The 22854-nt window shown below is 35.5% G+C and overlaps 1 protein-coding gene across 3 annotated transcripts in view; it reads left to right on the top strand.

Annotated features, from left to right (window-relative positions):
• The window catches only part of LOC132856053 (anoctamin-1), a 34774-nt gene extending 16600 nt beyond the window's left edge, over positions 1 to 18174 (top strand). For 2 of the 3 annotated variants that reach the window (XM_060885439.1, XM_060885441.1), the window contains 23 exons: positions 437 to 535; positions 653 to 804; positions 1242 to 1296; positions 1536 to 1587; positions 1678 to 1733; positions 1998 to 2039; positions 3075 to 3139; positions 3332 to 3466; positions 6347 to 6507; positions 8007 to 8089; positions 8379 to 8390; positions 8736 to 8810; positions 9084 to 9158; positions 9693 to 9894; positions 10473 to 10584; positions 10677 to 10734; positions 10831 to 10931; positions 11381 to 11523; positions 13028 to 13180; positions 14115 to 14167; positions 15109 to 15293; positions 15460 to 15565; positions 16158 to 18174. In XM_060885439.1, the coding sequence (XP_060741422.1) occupies positions 437 to 535; positions 653 to 804; positions 1242 to 1296; positions 1536 to 1587; positions 1678 to 1733; positions 1998 to 2039; positions 3075 to 3139; positions 3332 to 3466; positions 6347 to 6507; positions 8007 to 8089; positions 8379 to 8390; positions 8736 to 8810; positions 9084 to 9158; positions 9693 to 9894; positions 10473 to 10584; positions 10677 to 10734; positions 10831 to 10931; positions 11381 to 11523; positions 13028 to 13180; positions 14115 to 14167; positions 15109 to 15293; positions 15460 to 15565; positions 16158 to 16388 (2406 nt within the window). In that variant the 3' untranslated portion in view covers positions 16389 to 18174. The remainder of the gene's footprint in view (positions 1 to 436; positions 536 to 652; positions 805 to 1241; positions 1297 to 1535; positions 1588 to 1677; positions 1734 to 1997; positions 2040 to 3074; positions 3140 to 3331; positions 3467 to 6346; positions 6508 to 8006; positions 8090 to 8378; positions 8391 to 8735; positions 8811 to 9083; positions 9159 to 9692; positions 9895 to 10472; positions 10585 to 10676; positions 10735 to 10830; positions 10932 to 11380; positions 11524 to 13027; positions 13181 to 14114; positions 14168 to 15108; positions 15294 to 15459; positions 15566 to 16157) is intronic. The other variant, XM_060885440.1, reaches the window with a different exon arrangement.
• The last annotated feature ends 4680 nt before the right edge of the window (positions 18175 to 22854 follow it).

Below are 22854 nucleotides of genomic sequence, written 5' to 3'. Positions count from 1 at the left end.
CGTCACTGGTCTTTACTGACATTACAAACCAGATGTATATTGGACTGACTCGGTCTCACAACGCTGGACTTCAGAGTAAATATCAGAGTAAATATATAATGCAGGAACTATTTATTATTTAAATGTCTGTGATGAAACTTTTCTTCAAGCATCATACAAATGAACAAAAATATTCTAAATAACTTAAGTGTGTTTAATCAAAATTTTCATATCAATTGTTGTCAATTCGTTACAAAATTAAATCAGTAGTGCATCAATTTCATGGAACCAAACGTACCACTGATTGAAGAAGTTTTAAAATTTGTAAATTTTGAATTTATCTTTTTTTCTGAACAGATTCAAATGAATAAAACTTACAGTCAATACATTTGAGTTTAAATTTGTGTGATTATTATAGTGACATGTTTTATTGTTGCGTTTGTATTGTGTATTTCAGACTAAAACCCCTAGTGTGGGCTTTGTGAAGATCCACGCTCCATGGCATGTTCTTTGCCGAGAAGCAGAGTTCATGAAGCTCAAGATGCCCACGAAAAAAGTAGCTACAACGATGTCACTTCACTTATATTATTGTTTTTTTCTTTCATTATCTGTGTACTGGGACTGTTTCTAAATGCAAACCCATCCTGAGCAGAAGCTTTAAATTGTGTTTAAGGTGTATGAGGTGAAGCAAAGTGGAAGCGTTATGGAGAAAATCAACACGTTCATTTATAAAGTGACAGATCCTCTGCACCCGAACGTAGAGGAGAACCGGATAGAGAAGGTGAAGCGCCTTTCATACCCGTTCTCCAGGGAGAAACAGCACCTGTGAGTAAAAACCTTAACACAATATTACACATATGTCTGCTTTATTAAAGCAACAGTCTTCACCTGACAGTCAAAACCTGAGATTAAATCCAATGAATCCGGTTTCAAGGTTGAGACTTGGACTTAATCCTTATTTTTATAATTGTTTCTTTGTTGATTTTTGAACCTGTAAAAACAGAGATTACATAAAAATATCTGTTGTTAAATTTTTACACCCATTGAATTAAAGCTGAAAGTCTCCACTTTAATGACCTCATGTTTGCTTCTGTTCATCTCCAGTGTGCTGGTGTATAGAGTCAAAGGTCACTGACCAAATACTTCTGAACCTGAGCATACATCAGTTAATAATTTAAAATCTGTTAATAATGTGCTAATGTTGCTTATGTTAATATATTAATAATGTTAATAAAAGCTGAGTAAACATATTTTTTTTTCAGGTTTGATATGTTGGACAGGGATTTGTTTTTTGACAGCAAGACAAGAAGTTCAATCGTAAGAATACAGACTGTTATATCTACAAAATGCAAAAAAAGATTCTTATGTTATTTACAGATGAGATAATGAACGTGTTTACAAAGTTATTCGTGTTTTTATAGTTTGTTAGATATTTAACAGTTCAAAGCTCCTGTTTTTCATATTTGACATCAGATGTAATTCTTGTGTCATGAAAATGTCTTTAAGTGACCTTCAGAATGTTCATCTTTTTTTTGCATTCATCTCCTTTATTGCAGGTATTTGAGGTTTTGAAAAGGACAAAATGCACAAAGTCGAAGTTCAGTAGTGGTGAGAGCATCTACTCTATTCTGTGTTCTGAGTGTTTAACCGTCTACTGCAATGAGTAATGAATATCAGTGTGTCTGTCATTTTTATTAGGAATAACAAGTCTATTGGGCAGCGGTGCATATCTGGCTGCATATCCACTGCACGATGTGAGTCTGATGTCCAAACACCCGATCAGATAAATTTATTTTATAAATATATTATATATAGTGATTTACACAAATAAATTCCCTGAAATTTACTTACAAACTACTTTAATTCAGTTCCGTAGCACAGTCTGTGAGTAAATTGGATTGTCCCTGCCCACTCTTTTACACTTTAATATAGAAATAAATAAAAACAGATAAAACCGAGTAAACAAACCTTAGATTAATTAGTTGATCATACATGTCTGTGTTATGGTTTCCTCACAGGGTGAGATAGATGGAGAAAATGCACAACCAAATGACAGGAAAGTGAGTAATGAACACACACACACACACACACACACACACACACACACACACACACTGCTATTCATCACCCAATTTATTTACATTTATTAGATTAGACATTATAGGTTGATAATATTAGTGTATTATTATGAGTGAGGTTTTGATTATTATTATTATTATTGATAATATAGATTCATTATAATAATGTTGTTGTTCTTCAGCTCTTCAGTATTTGACTTGGTTCAGGTTTTCTCAAGAACTGAATCCGGGTCATGGCTTTGAGAGTGCAGGATCCTGCCGCTGGACCACTAGGGATTATAAAAGAACATATCAACGTATCAATGAATAATATTTACTAGAGTATACAAATTCAACTCAGCTCTTGAACGCTTCATGACAATATAAATTACAATAACAAAAATAGAGACATTAAAAACATTAAAATACATTTTTTAGATGCATCTCTTCACTCCGTGTGCCAGTTATCTTGTTTGTGATGCAGTTCAGTATTCATAAGACATGATGTGATGTGTGCACTGATAAAATCCTCCATGTAGCTGTCTAGGACCCTCACAATCCTGAGGTGGGGTGGATATATATAGTACCAAGATAATTGAGACAAACTCCTACAGTGAACTGAATTAAATGAGTGCATGTGTTGGTAGCACGACTTCATTTTTACTATCATCAGTACACCAATATTCATTCATTTAGAAACAGATTTTTTTCACAGCATCTTTCTGTCTCATCTTGTGTCATAATCCACTTTATGGAGGTGAAATGCCAGTACAGTAAATCCTGGAGCAACAAAGAACGAGGTGGATCTTTGCTAGATGAATATATGTGGAATTATAAAAGTCATAGCATCTGAGCAGCACCAGTACATTTTATAATGACCTACAGTATAATCAGGATGGTTAAAAAGCTCAAAAAAGTCAGATATCTGAATGCAGGCCCAATAGGTCTTAATATAAAAACACTGCATTAAGTGTAAAATGTGTAATATATTATCATTGTGTGTGTGTATGTGTGTGTGTGTGTGTGTGTGTGTTTCAGCTGCTCTATGAAGAATGGGCAAGTTATAGTGTTTTTTATAAATATCAACCCATTGGCCTGATCAGGTAATAAAGTGTAATTGATTCTTCTTTATTTTTTAAATTAAGATTTAAACATTTTTACTGTATTTAGTATTAATTTAGAAATGTACGTGGTTGTGTTTTAGAGTCTCTGTATGGAAATAGTTTATGTTAAATAATATACGCATATACAGTATAATACAACTTTATGCGACACTTCTGCACTTTTCCCAACAGAAAGTACTTTGGGGAAAAGATCGGTCTGTACTTTGCCTGGCTGGGAGTTTACACTCAAATGCTGATCCCTGCGTCTCTGGTGGGAGTGTTTGTTTTTCTGTATGGCTGCGTTACCGTTGATGATGACATCCCCAGGTCAGTGTTAACATAATTATATCCCTTATACACTAAGACAATTCAATTAGATTTTATTTATATAGTGTATTTAACAATGTACAGTGTCACAAAGTTTTACAGTTTTACAGAAGGGACAGTTGTAAGGAAAAACTCCTGCTACAGCATGAAGACGAACCAGATTCAGAGGCATTACTGAGCAATTAATGATCTTTAGAATAAAGAGTTATGTTTTCTGAGCAAACAGAACAGAAATAGTTTTAAACCGTCCGCTCTGACACATTCAATAATGTTCTAGTCTAGCAAAACTACCTGACCTCTGCTATACTCTGCTTCATTGTTCTAGGTACTAAGAAAGGTGTCGGATCATTAAAAGGCTAAAATCTGATGCTACACCAGACCATTTAGTGCTTCATACTGCATTAGTAGAGTTTTACTCTAAGCCCATGTAGTGTGATAGGAATTATGGGATTTTCTGATTAGAGGATTGACATTGGCTGCTGCATTCTGGAGCTTGTTTATTAACCTATTACAACATCCAGATTATAAAGCATAACAATAATCCCACCTAACAAAGGCATAACAAAGGCATGAACTATTTTCTGCATCATGTAGTGACATCATAGTTCTTATCTTAGCAAAATTTCTGAAATTAAAGAAGGTTACCCTAGTAATATTATCTAGGTGAGTCTCAAATGAAAGACTGGAGATGTATCAGAATTAAGTAGGAGGAGTAAATAAGTTTCCACTGAATGTCCCTTTCGCATTCCTCAGTCTTATTAATCTGGTGACTCACGTCTCACTTAGCTGAAACTTAGAGCTGCGTGTCATCAACATAACAGTGGAAGTTAATATATATAACTTCATATAAAGGGAGAAAATCAATGAGCCTAAAACAGAACCTGTCAGAGGTGTGGGGATAAAAACAGAACCAAATGCAGGATAAAATAAAAGGGTTTATTAACTAAAAACACAAAACAGGGACACAGACCAGGACACAAGACAACATAGGAAGACAAACTACAGATGACAACAAGGATTCCGCGCTGCCATATTCAACACGGCATAATTAAATACACATGACAATTAACACATAAGGAACAGGTGTGCAGAGGTGGGGAGGAAGAGACAAGGACGGGGCAGACACGTGACACGGAACAAACAAAAGCACATGGACAAAGTCCGGGCTGAGTCCTGACAGAACCTTGTGGAACACCGGGAATAACCTTAGTATGTTAAATAAGAGTATGTTAAATAAGAGTGTGTTAAATTAGAGTATGTTAAATAAGAGTGTGTTAAATTAGAGTATGTTAAATAAGAGTAGTCACATTTAGAACTACGAACTGATAACATTCAATCAAATAAGACCCGAGCCAGGAGAGGACTGTCCCTTTAACACCAACAACATGTTACAGCCTGGTCAATAGTATCAAAAACTGCACTAAGATCAAGCAACACCAGCAACACGTCTGTTCTCTGTCAGTGTGGTTCTGTGTTGGTGCTCAGATACTCAGCTACAGTGTATTGTCGATTTATGGCCAGATAAAACTGCATTTTACTTTGTGCTCTTAACTTTGTGTGTTTTTGTGTGTGTTCCAGTGTGATGTAAATTTATTTTTGTAATGTTATAATTTTGTCAGGTTTGTTCTTTCTGGTGTCCAGTGGTTCATGATGTAGGACTGTGTTTATATTTTCTGTCTCTCTCTAATGGACATGAACAGAGAGCTTTAACTGTCACGTCTCAAAATAACACATTAGCACACAGACGTGTTTCTCGTTATTGTTCTGTGTGAACAGGCATTCACACTCTCACCAACCTCCTGCAGTTCGAACTGTTTACATGGCAACTGTGTGTATGTGTGTGTATGTGTGTATGTGTGTGTATGTGTGTGTGAGTCTGTGGGAGATTAGTCAGTACACCCTGGCCGTGTTCACACTGTCTTAACACAAAAACACACATGGCAGGTAGAGAGAACAATTACAAAACACAAATGTGTGTGTGTGTGTGTGTGTGACCATCTGTAAGGGCCTAGAATGGTCTATAATCTATAGGAGAATATTATGCTCCATAACTATCTATATGATCTTATTGTCATCTATGAGCATTTATGACAGTCTATAAGCACCTATAAAAGCTTATAACTTTTATAAACAGTTATACAGTCAATATGTTTTTCATGTTGAAAAGATTGTCAGCCTACAAACTCCGTACATGGTGATACCTCCTTTACCGTATATCAGACCTTGTAAATACTTTTCTAGTCAGTTAGGAGTCTTTTCCCTGTAGAACATTTCTAGTTTAACTGCTTTTTGGAACATCTTGCATGCACAACATGATAAAGATCTACACACAGATTTGTATAGTGATGTATAAATCCGTGGACTGTGAGTAACATACCAAAAGCATCAGCTTGTGTATATTATAGTAGTTCATGGCAGATTTAGATTATAATTGTCCTGTTGTTATTTTTTTCATTGACTGTTTCACATTTGCATTTTTCCATCTACTTGTGCTGGTGGTTGTCTTTCATACCCAAAGCTTAGCATTGGTAAGCTGTTCTTTTCTCCCAAAACATACCTTTGGTGATTTGACCAAGAGCTCCATTTTTACATCAACAGTCCACAGCAGTTGTTTCCAAAAATTTTCTGGCTTATCTTGATGTTCTTTTGCATAATTTAGACATTGACCTTTGTCTTGTGGCTTCAGGTAACATGTACTTTTAAGGAGAGTTTTTGAAGACTCACAAAATATTTTAGGCTTTGTAATTAATCTTAGGAATGACAATTCCTGACCTGCTTAAGGGTCCTGAGTCCTTTAAGGCCTAAGAAGTAAATTAACTCCTCTCAGTTTCTTTATTTGCCTGTTGGTCTCTGTTTGTTTTTGTGTCTCGGTGTCATCAGTATGGAGATCTGTGATGGCAGGAGAAACATCACCATGTGTCCTCTATGTGATGGAGTTTGTGGCTTCTGGAATCTGAGCACAGCGTGTGGAACAGCGAGAGCTAGTCACCTGTTTGACAATCCAGCCACTGTCTTCTTCTCCATCTTCATGGCCCTATGGGGTGAGAACACACACAAACACATAGACCTTTGTATCGTACTTAACAGTAATGAACTCAGACTCTAAATAATTTGTTCTTCATGTTCTTCATGTTCCTGGTAACAGCGTGCATCATTATTATGCAGCTTTGTAATAAAGGTTGAGTCAGAATTAGCTTCTTTTCATCATTTCCACTTGACAGGTGATCATGTCTGGAATTAGAAAGTTAATAATTGATCATTTCTCTCTAATTTTATCACATTTATTTCCTGCAGCAGAAGGTGTAATAAGAAACGCCAATATATCTGTTCATTCATTTCCTCCTGCATGTAAATTGGGCCTTCAGTCATTCTAAATAATTGTTTTATGTTTAGATTTAAAGATGTAGTGTGTAAAGTGTACACCTGAAAAAGGTTTATGTAACTGTGATGTCCATCTACAAAATTTACAAAAAATGTTTCAAATAATATTTTTCTCATAGAAATACAAGAAATGTTTTATTGTTCCTGATGTCACACTATTTGAATCTATGTAAAATCATATATACTGGAGACACGGTGTTACTCCACCCACTTACAGCCTAGCAAACTCTTGTTACATGATGGTAACCAAAAAACATGCTAGCAACCAGCTCTGATTCCTTAGCAACTGCCTATCTGTAAGCTAGCAGCCACATGGAGCACCGTGTTAATCACCCAGCAGCTCCGTAGTAACCACCTTATAGCATAGCAAGCACCAGGCAATAGCTGAGCAATCACATCCAATTCCTTTGCAACCACCTAACAACATCCTACTAATCACCTGAAATGCAATAAGACCTTGCCAAAATACCAGCAATCGCATAAGATACCATGGCAACTGCTTAGCAACACTTTAGCATTGACCTAACAAAAGGCTAGGAGCCCTAACCCTAACCAAAGCCATTTCCAAGCAACAAGTTAATGTTTTTACCGAAATCATGTTTTAATACATTTTAAGCAGTTTTAATGTTTAATGTTTTAACATTTAGTCCAACCAGAAGATCAGGCTGAATTAGGCAGGTCCAGGGAGCAGAAGGGACAATATCAGTTTAATCTCAGGTGTAGCTCATCATGAGTCGACTGACAGAGTGAGAGAGTGAGAGAGTGAGAGCATACAGTAGGGTGTCATGTACGCTCTATTACTGTAATGGTTAAAGGAAATTGTAAATTGTACATTGTGTGCAGTGCAAGCTGGGAAATGGGCAATATACCAACTGCATCCAAATGTCCCAGTTCACCAAAACACTCCATTGAATCCTAAAGATCTGCTCCTTTACCTGAGAAAAATATTCATCAAAAGCTAAAATTAATCCTGGCTGAAAACACATTTCTTTAAACACTGAAGGATCATAAAAAGTTTATTCACGTACTGTGGTGCATGAACATGTTTTATAGTATTTTATAATGAAACATTGTAAGTGCTAAATAATGCAAAAAATGTCAGTGTTATGAATCACACAAAAAAGTCATTTGGTTTAGGGTTCGTCTGTGTGTGTTTCAGCGGCTTTCTTCATGGAGCATTGGAAGCGGCGACAGATGCGTTTGAACTATGAATGGGACCTGACAGGATTTGAGGAGGAGGAGGTGAGATCAACCCTGAAAACTACAAAACACTTAATTTACCTTTCTCTTACATCAAATACACCCACACACACATATACACACACATTATATATATAATAGATAGATAGATATATAGATAGATAGATAGATAGATAGATAGATAGATAGATAGATAGATAGATAGATAGATAGATATTGATATCTGCTATAATAATCTAAATCTAAAAAAGATCATAGCATTAATCTGTTATAAATGTTAAACATGAATTTAATAATTTATTTTGTCACCCTCCTCTGCTGGTGTGTGTAGGAAGCACAGAAGGTTTGAAACATTTTCAGCTTTAACACCTCTTTAGTGATCTGTCCATTTTTCCTCTCAGACTTGTTCCTCTCTCTTGTTTGGCTTCTTCTCTCAGAAACACTTAAATATCACCAGATCTGCACTTTAAACACAGAATCCTGTAAACTCACACACACTCTGAAACACTTGTATGCATGAACACACACACAAGCACATGCACGTGCACATACACAGCTTCCTAAAATTCACCCTGGGTGTGTGTGTGTGTGTGTGTGTGTGTGTGTGTGTGTGTGTGTGTGTGTGTGTGTGTGTGAGGAAAGAGTGAGAGAGAGAAGCAGAAGCCTCACAGTGTTTCTCCTATTTCAGGATCACCCTAGAGCTGAGTATGAGTTCAGAGTTGTGCAGAAATCCCTCAAGAAAGAGCAGAACAAGTCCAAAAAGGTAAAACACTTAGTTACAGGTCTCTAAGAAAGGCCATGGTCTGTTTTTCTAATAAACACGTATGGCTCATTGTCCTCTGTGATTGGAGAAGGTGAAGAATCACTATTGATTAGCTATTGGGTTGAATATGAGTCTAAAGTTTATGTAGCATAAATGATCATAAACCTTTAACAGGTTAGTAAATGTAAATATTAAATAATTGTGATGGTTCAATTCAGATTATTGTGTTTGAGTGTAAAAGCAATGAGTGAAGATGATTATTTTCTTCTTCAGACAGAGAAAGAGAAGTTGACATGTAAAGACAGGTGTCCTGCTTATATGACAAATTTGGTGATGATGCTTTTAATGGTGAGTTTGTCTCTTTCTCTCAAATACACATTTATAATAAGAACAAATTATACAAAATATTGGATTAAAGATTCTTTATAACTATATATATATATATATATATATATATATATATATATATATATATATATATATATATATATATATATTTATATTAGATCTGATTTTAAATTCAATACTTTTTTTGATTGAGTCGTTAATAGTTATCTTTTCCTTAATAGTTATCTTTTCCTTACCCTTTCACCATGTAAGGTCTTAACTCATGGCCCTTATTTTTTATGTTTAGTAGAAAGCCATGTGGAAATCTTCCTCCTCCTGCACCCTATAATAAAGAATGAAATTTCTTTAACACCATTTTGTGTTCACTATGTAGTGCACTGAGTATCCTACAGAGACTCATACTGTTTTCTTGCACTATATAAGGTGTAAATTAAGACCAGCTCAGTATTTAAGTACGCTACATAGGTCTTGTGATTTCTTTGTATTATTGTTACGTATATTAATAAATAACTGAATATTTTTTATGTAAAACAGATCGGTGTGACATTTGCGATCGTCTTTGGTGTGATTTTGTACCGTATTTCCACCACATGGGCACTGCACATGAGCTCAAACCCAACGACACGCTCCAACGTTCGTCTCACTGTTAAAGCCACAGCAGCCATCATCAACCTTGTGGTCATTCTCATCCTGGATGAGGTGTATGGTGCTGTAGCACACTGGCTAACAACACTTGGTCAGTTGCCACTGCTTTAGTGTATATGTATATGTACTGTATAATCATATAAATATATCAGTATATAAATATATTAATATAATATAATGTAAATATTTAGCTCATGATTTATGTTGTGTGTTATGTAGTGACACATCACTAGGGTCCTAACAGTGCAGGGAACAGCTGCCCATTTCAGTAGGACAGTTAATAGGCAAGTTTCAGTGAAACAGAACATAGAACAATCCTGGAGATGTTGTGAGTAGATGCAGCAGTAAAGTTTATACAGTTTGTTTTCAAGAGACTGGACACCTTTGCTCTATAGAAGGAGGAGATTCTCAGAGGAAACTGACTAAGTGCAAAAAACAGTAATGTGACATAAAATAAACTAAAGATATAAAATAAACTAAACATTTAGCAAATAGTGATAGAGTAAGTGCCATCCTGGATGTGCCATCATAGGGAGTTTGTATAAGGTAAAGTCCTGTTTGATGTTATAATATTTGGAACCTTAATGATTTTGTAGATGCAGTTATAAGTCAGTACTGTTACAGACTTTTTCTCTTTATGCATAATCTTATTAATGTTCACATTTTCAGAAGTGCCAAAAACAGACAAAAGCTTTGAGGAGCGGCTAATCTTCAAAACATTTATCCTAAAGTTTTTTAATGCATTTACTCCAATTATATACATCGCCTTCTTCAGAGGGAGGCAAGTTTTATTATTATTATTATTATTATTATTATTATTATTATTATTATTATTATTATTATTATTAAGCTGTTATTTTTGTCATTCTGCAGGCTTGTTGGTCGTCCTGGCAGCTATATTTATGTCTTTCAGTCTTACCGCATGGAGGAGGTGAACATATTACACACGCACACACACTCATACACACACTCAAACTGTCACAGAAAAGGAACAGTAATGTGTGTGTGTGTTTGTGTGTGTGGGCAGTGTGCACATGGTGGTTGTCTGATGGAGCTCTGCATTCAGCTTAGTATTACCATGTTGGGAAAACAACTAATTCAAAACAACCTGTTTGAAATCGGCATTCCGTGAGTAAACACACACACACACACACACACACACACACACACACACACACACAGTCTAAGTCACATTAGAGTAGAATCAGATTACAGTAAAATGACATTATAGTACACATTATATCACATTGTATTGCATATTGGAAATAGCTGTTTTCTATACCCATGAAGTCATTGTGTAGTCTATACTGTAGTCTATACTGTATGTAATTAGTTTATTAGTTTTGAGATGTTTTAATAAGCAAATAAAGAAGTAAATAAAAAGGTCATTATTTTTTCAACAAATTAAATTTTTACACAATGCTTTTTGTCTATCGAATACATGCATAATAATGACAGCATATATTCTCAAAAATCCTTTTTAAAGTAAAATAACAATAAATAAGATAAAAAATAAAATACACAGGTGTGTGTGTGTGTGTGTGTGTGTGTGTGTGTGTGTGTGTGTTTCTTTGCAGTAAACTGAAGAAGCTGATTCGTTACATTAAGTCAAAACGCAGTGCGTTTCAGGAGGAGGAGCGAGAAAAAACCCTGCAGCACTACGAGACTGATTTTTTCCTTGAACCTTTTTCAGGCCTCACACCAGAGTACATGGAGATGAGTGAGTGTGTGTGTGTGTGTGTGTGTGTGTGTGTGTGTGTGTGTGTGTGTGTGTGTGTGAGTGTGTGTGTATACTATCCAGTTGAATTTATTCACTCAACAATGGATGAGACTTGGGCATAGTCTATCTATTATGAGTACTTAAGTTAGAACATCCACTGCCATTTTTAAGGTACTCATTTGGTTCTGATCCACAGAAACTCCACAGTGATTTCACAGCATTCTTTAGGAGAGCCATGTGGGCAGTCTAGAGAGTAGAAGGAGTCTGGATCAGTGTCATGTACTATAAAGAAAGAAAACACAAAATATCATATATGCTCTTGTCCTATAATCGTTTACAGAGATGTATTCTGCAACAACACAGAATTAGCTGTGACAGAGTAAATAAAATCTCAAGAAGCAGAAAGTAAAACGGAGCTTAGGGGCACAACAGTGGGGTTAAATGCAGACAGGTGAGTAGCGATGAGACTCGTGACAACACACTGCTGGTAAATCCCTAATGTTCTGGCAGAGAACATTATAATATCAAGAGATCAAGTGCTCATGCTCTGACATCACTCTATAAGTTGTGCCCCTAATAACTATAAGTCTGTCACAGTCAAATGACCAAAATGGATTATCAAGGAGTGAAGTGAACTGGAGCACAGAACAGAATTAAAAATAGGGAAATGAGATTGGGAAGCTTTACGTCTAATTTTATCACTGTAATTCTTAATCAACATTTAACACTGATGACTGTGAGGATAAAGTGATTATATCAGTTCATTTCTGAATATACGTCATTCAATAAGTCACGGCATGTTTGTGAATGGGTGATGGACCTACAAACCAAGGAGATTGTTCAAGTTGTTAACTGATCCCCTGCACACAACATCAGAGGACTGAATGTGGTGTAAATAAATGACCTCATTCAGATGTACTTTAGTAGTTTCACTGACTTGCTTGTGAAGGAGTTGGTCTGCTTTGGTTCCTATTTAAAGCAATAGTGCACATAAAATGAAATAAATAATTTACTGTTTAGTAAATAAGACCTTTTATTGCTTTGCACATGGTTGTTCATTAAAAAGATATTTCTTAAAGATCTGATCTACCGTATATTTTAGTTTTTAATAGATTTAAATCTCCTTGCTTTGTTAACCTGACTGAGCTGAGGGCTTTAGATTCAAGAGATCTAATATTTAGCAAACCAAACTTCAGATCATACGCTTGTGGAGCAGACACTGTCATTATAATGGACCCTGGGTGATAATTGGTTTGCCTATTTGTCTGTTTTTTGGCCTTGGATCTGTGATCTAATGCCTGTTCTGATCAACATGAGCAGCATCTTCCAGAGTGAGATGAATTCTGCCCTGCCTATAAAGACTAGACTTGCATTAAAAATGATTACGATTGACTCTAAAGCCCACATTGTCTACATCCACATGACATGACATGACACCTGCTGTCATTTGTTATTGTTTGTAATGCTTTGTGTAATTGTGTGTAATGTTTGTTATTGTGTGCAGTTATCCAATTTGGCTTTGTGACGCTGTTTGTGGCATCATTTCCGTTGGCACCACTTTTTGCTCTGCTCAACAACATTATTGAAATACGTCTTGATGCGAAAAAGTTTGTAGCAGAGATCCGGAGGCCTGTGGCAGCGCGAGCCAAAGACATTGGTGTGTATCACTTTGTGACCATTTCATCCCAAAATTGGAACTTTTTGTTTAATTTCATATTTGCTAATGTCATTTTCAGCAGTTGCATAAAATATCTAGAATTCATCTCAACTTTATAGTTTTGCAAAGGTTTTTTTATATTTAATGAGTCCTTCATGCTTTATTATTGTAACCAGGAATCAAGTACAGATACTGAATAAACAAAAGCATCCAAAAGCAAAATTAAGCAATGATACTGTAATAATCACGGACGCAGGATAAAAGAGACCCAGATGCAGGATAGACAAACAGAAACGGGGTTTAATAACCAAAAGACACGAAACATAACGCAGACTGACAACAGGACAAAACAACAGTAGATCCCGCGCTGCACCAGGCAACGCAGACTAACTAAATACTACTAACAATCAAGACACATGAGGGACAGGTGTGCAGACCGGGAGGAGCAGATGAAGGCAGGGCAGATATGTGACAGAAAAACAAACAAAAGGCACATGGCCAGAGTCCGGGCCGAGTCCTGACAAATACGATATACACAATAGGTGCTACAAACTTCTCATGAAACAAATTGCCAAGCAGCTGAGGAGAGGAAACATAAAATGTGCGGGCGAATCAGGGGACAAACCTCTCAGAGTCCCCTGTCATTCTGCGAAGAGACTGTTTATAGAGGAAAAGAAAAGTATTATTACCAACTCAGTCCCAGTAGAACAATGAACAATTGAAAAGGAAATAAATATCTTTTGTGATTATTTCCCAAACCACTTTGTCTTCTTTATGTCTTGATGTAAAATGGCATCTGCTGCACTGCAGCCTCAGCAGGAGCATATTAAAAGTCCAGTAGCATAATTTTAGCCACAAAGAAATCCTAAAAGTTTTAGTAGATATATTTTCCTAAAAAAGTGTTTTTTAACTTTGTACAACTTTTTGGTTTCAGGTATCTGGTACAACATTCTCCGAGGTGTGGCAAAAATTGCAGTTATTGTCAATGTAAGAATTCTTTAGGTTTCTTCATTTAAATCTGTTTAGATATCCTCAAGTGGATGTAGTATTTTGTTGTTGTTTTATTTTCAGGTTGAGGAACACAACTGCTTTCATTTTGCTTCATTTTTAACTCTGTCTTTTTACAGACGTGCATGTTTGAGAGCTTATAGACTCTTGACTCATTTCTAATATAACCCCAAACTTGGTTAGAATCTGACTGTGTGTCTGGAAAGTTTTATTTACTATAATATAAAGTATTTTATCCTACCATGCTAAGTTTTATGACATGCTGAACTTGGAATTTAGATAATTTTATTTGCAGTATTGTTATCTTTTATTTATACAGTTTCTATGTGAGCCAGAACTCCAGAATGTAGTTCTCTTTTTGGACGAGTCTCATCCTGCCCAACTTTCCTACGTAATAACCCAGGAACTTTTTCCCCCAAATAGTGCTTTGTTTAAAATTTGGGATAAAGCTTTCACAGGTTTTATTTCTGTTGTATGAAACACTTATTCTGGATATGAAATTCTTCTTTCATGATTTATTTATAAAAAGAAAAAAAAGTTACTGAGAGTAAAACATATTTCAGTAGTCAATAGAATCTGTATAAAATCTGCAGAAAATGTGTTTGTTAGTATGAAGATCTTCAAAACTCACTTTCTTTGTATTTTCATGCTCTTGATGGCTTTGAAAGCTTTGATTTATCTCTAAATGCTAAATGTCACATTACTATTTTTACATAATTATAATAAGTTAGTTAACATTAAGTATGTATAATAATTTTCTCTTATTATATGCACTTTATTTCAGTGTTTTTACAGTAAATTCTTTATTTATGAAATAGGTACAGATCAGAAGAAAGGAGAAAAAAGTAATTGGATTTTAATGTAAAATTATACAACTGTAGTTTATTAACAGTAATTTGTATGCTTTGCATGTCCCTTAGGCCTTTGTCATCTCCTTCACTTCTGACTTCATCCCTCGCCTGGTGTATCTGTACATGTACAGTAATGATGGCTCCATGCATGGCTTTGTTAATCACACACTCTCACACTTTAATGTCAGTCACTTCCAGAATGGTACAGGGCCTGTCAGCTCGCTCTATGCTGGCTTTCAAGTGGAAATCTGCAGGTAACCGATATTAGTTACGCCAGTTTAATTTACTCATTCATACACTGTTCATATTTATTCCTATTTATTAAGAATTTTTAATATTAATTCAGTTTATAAGATGCTAATTTCAATGACTGGCAATAAGTGATTGGTTGTGTGTGTGTGTGTGTGTGTGTCTGTGTAGGTATAAAGACTACAGAGAACCTCCATGGTCGTTGACTCCGTATCAGGTCTCTAAAGAATTTTGGGTTGTTTTAGCTGCGAGACTCGCCTTCGTTATCGTCTTTCAGGTCTGTGTTTGTGTTTGTATCAGAGGTCATGAACTTACCACGTCGCTACACGCGGGTATTTCATTATAATAACATTGTTTTCATATTCGCTTAACCTGAGAATTATGGTAACATTTTATAAAAAATAATATAAGTATGTTTGTGGTGTGTAAGTTCATGAATCCAGTTCCTAGCATTGTTGGTGCTATGAAACTTGTTTATTATATTGGTGACTGTTAGTCAGGATAGTTTCTCATTTTTATGATAATGTAGTTTTATAATGAATATGGTCTTGTTAGATCTACAGCAAGTACCAAGATTTTTTGCAATATAAAATATAATTTTTTCTTAACAATTTGAATGCATGTTACCTCATCTGTAAATATGCCAGTATTATTGTTATATATGATTTTGGGAGGAAAAAAAATGTCATCTAAGCTGGTGAAAATGACAGATGCCCAACATGGCCAAAAAAGATTGAGATTGAGGTTGAGAGATAAATAAACAATTGCATTATTTGTTTATTTTAACAGGATCTCAATAATTTGTTTTATAACAGAGTCAAAGTTCTGTTGATCCTCTTTCTCTTTCTCTCACACACTCGCATGTGCAGAATGTGGTGATGCTGATGAGTGACATTGTGGACTGGATCATACCAGACATCCCTAAAGACATCAGCATTCAGATCCATAAAGAAAAGATCCTGATGGTGGATCTGTTCATGAAGGAGGAGAAGGGGAAGAACCTGACCGCTGGAGATGACAAAGCAAACCAAAACAATTTGAAACACAGTCCTGTCCTTCACCCAAGACCGCTCACACACACTCAGAGCAACTGCTACTAGTGTGTATGTATTTGGGTGTGTGTGTGTGTTTGTCATTACATTCCACAAATTACACATTAATCGTTTGTTGATTTTTGGAGGGTTTTTTATTTATAAAATACAATATTGTAATTAACAGCCATGCAACTTTAATTAAAAGAACTATGTGACCTTTTTAGCTTTTATAAGATGTCCATTACAGTTAAACTAAAAGTTATTAATCCTCTTTTGTGTTTGAATAACAAAAATCTGAACAGAATGAAATTAAAAAGGTGTTCTGTAACAGGTAACATTCAAAGGTTGTCATGGCTACTAGAGAGATCTAATTTCAGGAAAGTTTCTGGATGTTCCTGTTATACAGCTCTAATTTATCCCCCGAAGAAGGAATGAACATAAGTAATAAGTTATTTTTACTTTACATGATGCTATTTTACTCGGCTAGTGAGTATAAACAGTATAGTTAACATATAAAATCTAGACCTCAACGAGTCAAATTAAATCTTTTTAAAACAAAGTCCTCGTTTCACATTGAATTAAAGTTACACTGTGGACCATGAAACATTTCTCTGTTTATTTCTATATAATCAGAGATTTTTACTATTTAACCACACAGCTGTTCACATCTGCTTCATAAACATTGGAGCTTTTACTATTGGCCTTTTTTGATATTTTAATTTTAATGGAGCTTGTGCTTAGCAACTTCCTATAGCTTTCACAAAGTAAAAGTGAAGTGTTTATGTTTAGGTTAATATTTAGCTAATATAATGATCCAGAGGTGTAATAAGTGCCAGTTGTTTGAGTTTCAAACCAGAAACAGGGCAGAGTTTATTTTCTATAACAGAATCAGAGACCGTATGCAAACAGCCAAGAATAAAATGTCCACAATATCCCTTTATCAGAAATGTAGAGACACGTTTATTGTTTGAAATTGGCTTTTTAATCTTTTACAGTGTGGCTACAGTACATTGTCTGGTCATTATGTAAATCACATGTTTCATATAACAAATGAGTCAGTATTAATGCTTTAAGTTAAATATGTACTTGTATATTCTACTTAGACACTTCTAAAGTTCAACTCCACCAGTGTGAATATTGGCAGCTATTGTGGATTTTTTTAGGTCTAAAACATTTTATTATAATTATGGCTGTATTCAAAAAGATCGCTAATTTTATATAAGAAGTACGATAATAACCTTTACTTAAAAATTAACTAGAGTAGGAATGTGCGTAGCCACATTTAAATCTGTAATTGCTCTCGCAAAATGTTTGTTTGATTATTGTACAAATGAATGTTTTTGAAATGTTTGTCTAGTTTGTATTAGACGGAGCAGTTATTCATTATTTACTTATATCATTGTTGCTGTTAAGGAAAGAAGGCCTTTAACAAATGTTTTTATTTATTTATTATTATTTTATTTTATTCATTATAATTATCAACAAAAGTAACACTGAATTGTACCTTTATATTTTAGGCCAAACCACGAAGGATGATGTGGATCTTTTAGTTTTTGAGTAAAATTCCAAGGATCAGTTAAGATTTATTATAAAATGTATTTTTTCTTTTCATTCTTATTTTAAGAGGATTTATGTTTACATTTATTTGCCTGTAATGGTTCTGAAGTGATTATAACAACATTTCTTGCTCTGATTGCCTTATCACAAAAACCCAGTGTATGTTAGGGCTCTTTTATAGTATAGAACACTTCATAACATCAACATTGAGAATTAATCTTGTAATTATAGAATTCTATAATAGACATACAATATAAACATTTGTAGTAAAATTACAAATAAAGCCTAAAACTAAGTGTTGTCTTATGGACTGTATGTTAAACTATACTGCCAATATGACTGTGGTGTTTTACTGTAAAACCTTCAGCTACTGTAGCCACAATAACAGCCATAACGATTCATTCTTTCGCTGAAATTAAAGGTAAATTACACTGATAGAAGAATGAATGACCAATTAGTCATGCTACTGCACCACACATATATTTTTTTCATTGGTAAATGAAACCTCACACCATCTGCTAACAAGCACACATTCAAAAACGGTTCCACATGCTTAGATCTGCCACCTGCATGCTTTATTAAATGAAACACAGCGAATAATGTGACTTCAAATACATATTCCTTAAATGATTCCTTCTGGTGTTAGCTCCTTAATAAAAGTGATAAAAGTGCAAAGGATGAGCATAAAGGAAGGAGAAAGATTTGTGCAGCCAAATTGCAAAAAAAAAACTTTTATAGCACTTTTAACAATGGACACTGTCTCTATCAGGATCCAGCCTGGCCTTTGGCCACGTGCTTTTGTTTATGTTCTATGTTCACGTGTCTGACCCTAACCCTAACCCTAACCCCGCTCTTGTCTCTTCCTCACCGCCTCTGTACACCTTTTCTTCATGTATTTAATTGTCCTGTCTATTTAGCCGTGCAGTGTTGCCTATGGCAGCGTGGAATCCTTGTCGTCTTGTCTCTAGTCTGTGTTCCTGTTTTGTGCGTTTTTAGTTAATAAATTCAGTTTATTTTAGCTATCCTGCATTTGGGTCTGTTTTTATCCCCATGTCGCTGACAGTCTCTTCTGTCAGCTTTACAGAACATAAAGTTTAATATTAAAATTTATTTCATATTATACAAAAAATTTTATATTAAAAAAGATTAATATAATACAAAAAATTAAGATTAAGAAGACATACTTAAATGTGTTTGCATTCATCCCAAATGAACAAGCCTGAGGTGACTGTGAGGTAAAATTCCCTAAGATAGAAGTAGAAGAAACCTTGAGAGAAACCAGACTCAACAGGGAACCTCATCCTCATTTGGGTGACACTGGCGGGTGTGATAAACATACAGTCTCGCAAATGTTGTATTAAGGAGGCTGTTGTCCTCAAAGACCACATGGAGTGGTCATCTCCTTTTAGAATGTCCAAAAACTTCATGACGCGGAGCTGGAACATCTCTAGATGTCTCATGATCCTCACATGGTTGGTCTTCTCTCAATGAAGTTCCAAAATCACTTAGGAATTAGTGTAGCTGCTGTTCATAATACAGTGATACCTCGCCTCAGCTTCCCGCGTCTCACTCGGTTAAAGCCGCCTTTCCACTGCACACGACAAACGACAGCCGATAAACAGGAAGTCATTCATTTCCTATAGTGTGTCACAAAGGCGCTGCGTGAGGTGACGACCATCTGCGGGTCCGTTTTAAGTGTTGGATCTGTTAAAAAATGTGAACTTGTGCAACTACACCGTATCTGATGTGCCGACCGGACAGGTTTTTATTAAAACGACGGGCAGATGTTAGTGAGGAAAGAGTGACAAAAAAGGCAAAAACAAGTGAAGAGAAAAGCGATGAAGAAAATTAAGCAAAATTAATGTAAAAAAAAACAAATTGTAGCAATTAAGTTCAGTTAAGAGAATTCCAGTTAAGTTCGTTAATTTTAGTGAAGTTTAGTTAAGTTCCATTTAAGTGTAAAGTAGCATTAAGAGTGTACAGTAGCGAGTAAGTGAACGAAAGTGAAAGTGTAATTCCTCCTAACTCCTCCTCCTGTTTACTCCTCCTCCTGTTTACTCCTTTGCCTGTTTACTCCTCTCTCAACCTCTGTGCGCATCTTCCGTAATGTAAAACCAGTTTATTTTTTTAACATTCTCTTTTATTACTGTATGTTTTTATACAATATTTGTCATTTATAAATACAGTACTGAACATTTTTCATTTTCAAAACAAACAAAACAACTGGAGTGGAATTTTGCGAGCTGGAACGGATTAATGGGATTTCAATTCATTTAAATGGGGAAAATTGCTTTGAGATACAAGCAAATTGAGATACGAGCAATTTGAGATACGAGCAAATTGAGATACGAGCAATTTGAGATACGAGCAATTTGAGATACGAGCAAGGTCACAGAACGAATTAAACTCGTATCTCGAGGTAATACTGTACTAGCGAGCACTAGATGATAATGTGCGTGTGATCAGATGTATTAGACCACAAGATTATGGGATGTAATATGTGTACTTCTGACTAAACAGAGATAATGTCTGTAATCTACATTTAAACTGGGAAAGTGTGTCTAAGCCCCGAACACTATCAGGAAGACTATTTAAAAGTTTGGGAGCTAAATACGAAAACGCTTTACCACCTTAGTAGACCAACCAGCCCAATACTCAGCATCCATCCATCCTCCACTTCTTTCCTACGCTTTTCACCTCCTCTGGAGTTTGCAGGTATGACAAAAGTAGAACACACAAGACAAACACCACACTTAAACAAAAATAATAATACATGGATGATAATAAATCCTTCCAGTTTTCCAGTATTAAATACAATGAAAACAGTTAATAGAAATTTTCACACAGAAAGATTTGGCCTGACAGATGAGACTGTAGCTGAACATGAAGGTTTCACTACTAGGCAAACTATGCAGTGTGAAGGTGTGATACAGCACAGAGGCTCTCTAAAGGAAGCACTTTTCTGTGTAAATTTATACAATGTTCAATCTCCACTTCCTCTGGATGATGAAACACTAAACATATGAGTGTCTTGAAGTCCTGCAGTGTTTCAACCTTACTGAGCAAAATATCTTTTATTTAGTCTGTTTTTGTCATTTTTCAGATGGGACAGTTCACTCTCACCAACTTTCAGCCTTAATGGTTCCTGTGTTCAGTTTGTCTCCATTATGACGATACTGTCAGGATGGATTTTATGTGAATGAGACTGAACCTTTTAACCAGTTCCCTTTTGCTAATGTTCATCTTTATTAGTGTTAAAGGACAATGAAATGCCCACAATGTTCCTGACACTGCAAATTCAGTTAAACTGGTAGACATGGTTCTATAGTCCAGCATGGTACATTGTGTGTGGAACTCTTCAGACAGTAACATTTCCTTCAGTTGGGAGTTTGAACCTCAGTTACAGCCTCAGCAAAAACTCAATCCTCAATTCATTAGTTGGTCCAACAAGAAAACAGCAAGAAGAAAATGTTACAAGTGAAAATATATTACAGAAATATATTTTAAATTAGTACACATTTTTCTACAAACTGGAACACATGCTTTAGTATTTGAAATATGGATTTTTATTTATACACAGAATTACTTACATTATTTACTGTCACACAAATGAGGATTTTTTTTATATCATCTCTTTTCTTGCCTCAGGGTTGTTCATCAGGGATAAATATTCATTTGAAACTTTATCATTTTTATTATTATTTTATCTTTATATAGTTCTGTAGCTGCTTTGAGACAATGTTCATTGTTAAAAGTGCTATACAAATAAATTGAATTGAACTGATTCCTGACTGCTTGTGTGCAACGTATGTTTTCAAGCTCTCTTCGTTCTGAAGCATAGATGATGCCACAGATTAGTGTACATTTCTCTACCTCCATGTGATAACTAATGAAGTACCAAATGTACTTTATCATTATGTCGCTTTGTAGAAGCCAACATTCTGTTTTCCTATTTAAGCTTAGACAAAAATTTATAAATAGTAACTCCTCCTAGGGCTTTCAAGCCGCATGCACCAATTCCACCTGCACCATTCGGATATGTTGTAGACGCCGGTCTGATGTTTGTTGCTATTACTGTTCTAAGCGATCCGAGTACCGGTACTTCCGGTACCGGGTCTCAAAGTGGCCTTTTTTCCCATAGACTCCCATTATAATCTTATAAGCTTTATAACTATCTACACCAAACTCGGCCAGCTCCTTTAAGGGTGATACTCTGAACAAACTTTTAAATTGGTGTACCGACTGGCCTTCCGGTTGTGCCGCAGCCCCGCCCCCATGGACATGTGACATATCAAAACACTCAGAACAATGAGGGGAACTTCCTCATGGGTATTCTGTTGACGTCATGTGATGTCACGTGATGTCACATGATGTCACGTGAAAATTAAAAATTAGCACAACATGTGACATATCAAAACACTCAGCACAATGAGAACTTCCTCAAGAGTATTTGGATGACATCACATGCACGTCTCCACTTACCTCCAAATGTTTTGGCGCCCTAGCTTTCTGTCTACTTGCCTCCAAAAGTAACACTGACCATTATGTCCACTCGCCTCCAAAAAGCACCGACCGAATACTTGCATCGTCAAAGCCAACATCAAAGTTTGTCACGACAAACTTTACAAATCTAGTTTTAAATTGTTTTCTCTTACAATGATGCATTACGACTGGACAGTAAATTGATACCACTACAAAGTTAAACTAGATTTGTAAAGTTTGTCGTTGGCCGGTGCATTTTGGAGGCGATGGACATAAGGGTCACTTTTGGAGGCAAGTGGACAGAAAGATAGGGTGCCAAAACATTTGGAGGCAAGTGGAGACGAGCATGTGATGTCATCCAAATACTCCTGAGGAGGTTCCCCTCATTGTGCTGAGTGTTTTGATATATCACATGCCCATGTAGTGGAAATTTTTTTATTTTAAATTTAAATTTTAAATTTTACAAATTTTTGTCTAAGCTGAAATAGGAAAA

This window comes from Tachysurus vachellii, chromosome 13 (genome assembly GCF_030014155.1).
Source record: "Tachysurus vachellii isolate PV-2020 chromosome 13, HZAU_Pvac_v1, whole genome shotgun sequence".
Lineage (NCBI taxonomy): Eukaryota > Metazoa > Chordata > Actinopteri > Siluriformes > Bagridae > Tachysurus > Tachysurus vachellii.
Note: the sequence above shows the minus strand (reverse complement) of the source record. Positions and strands in the feature narration are given on the sequence as shown.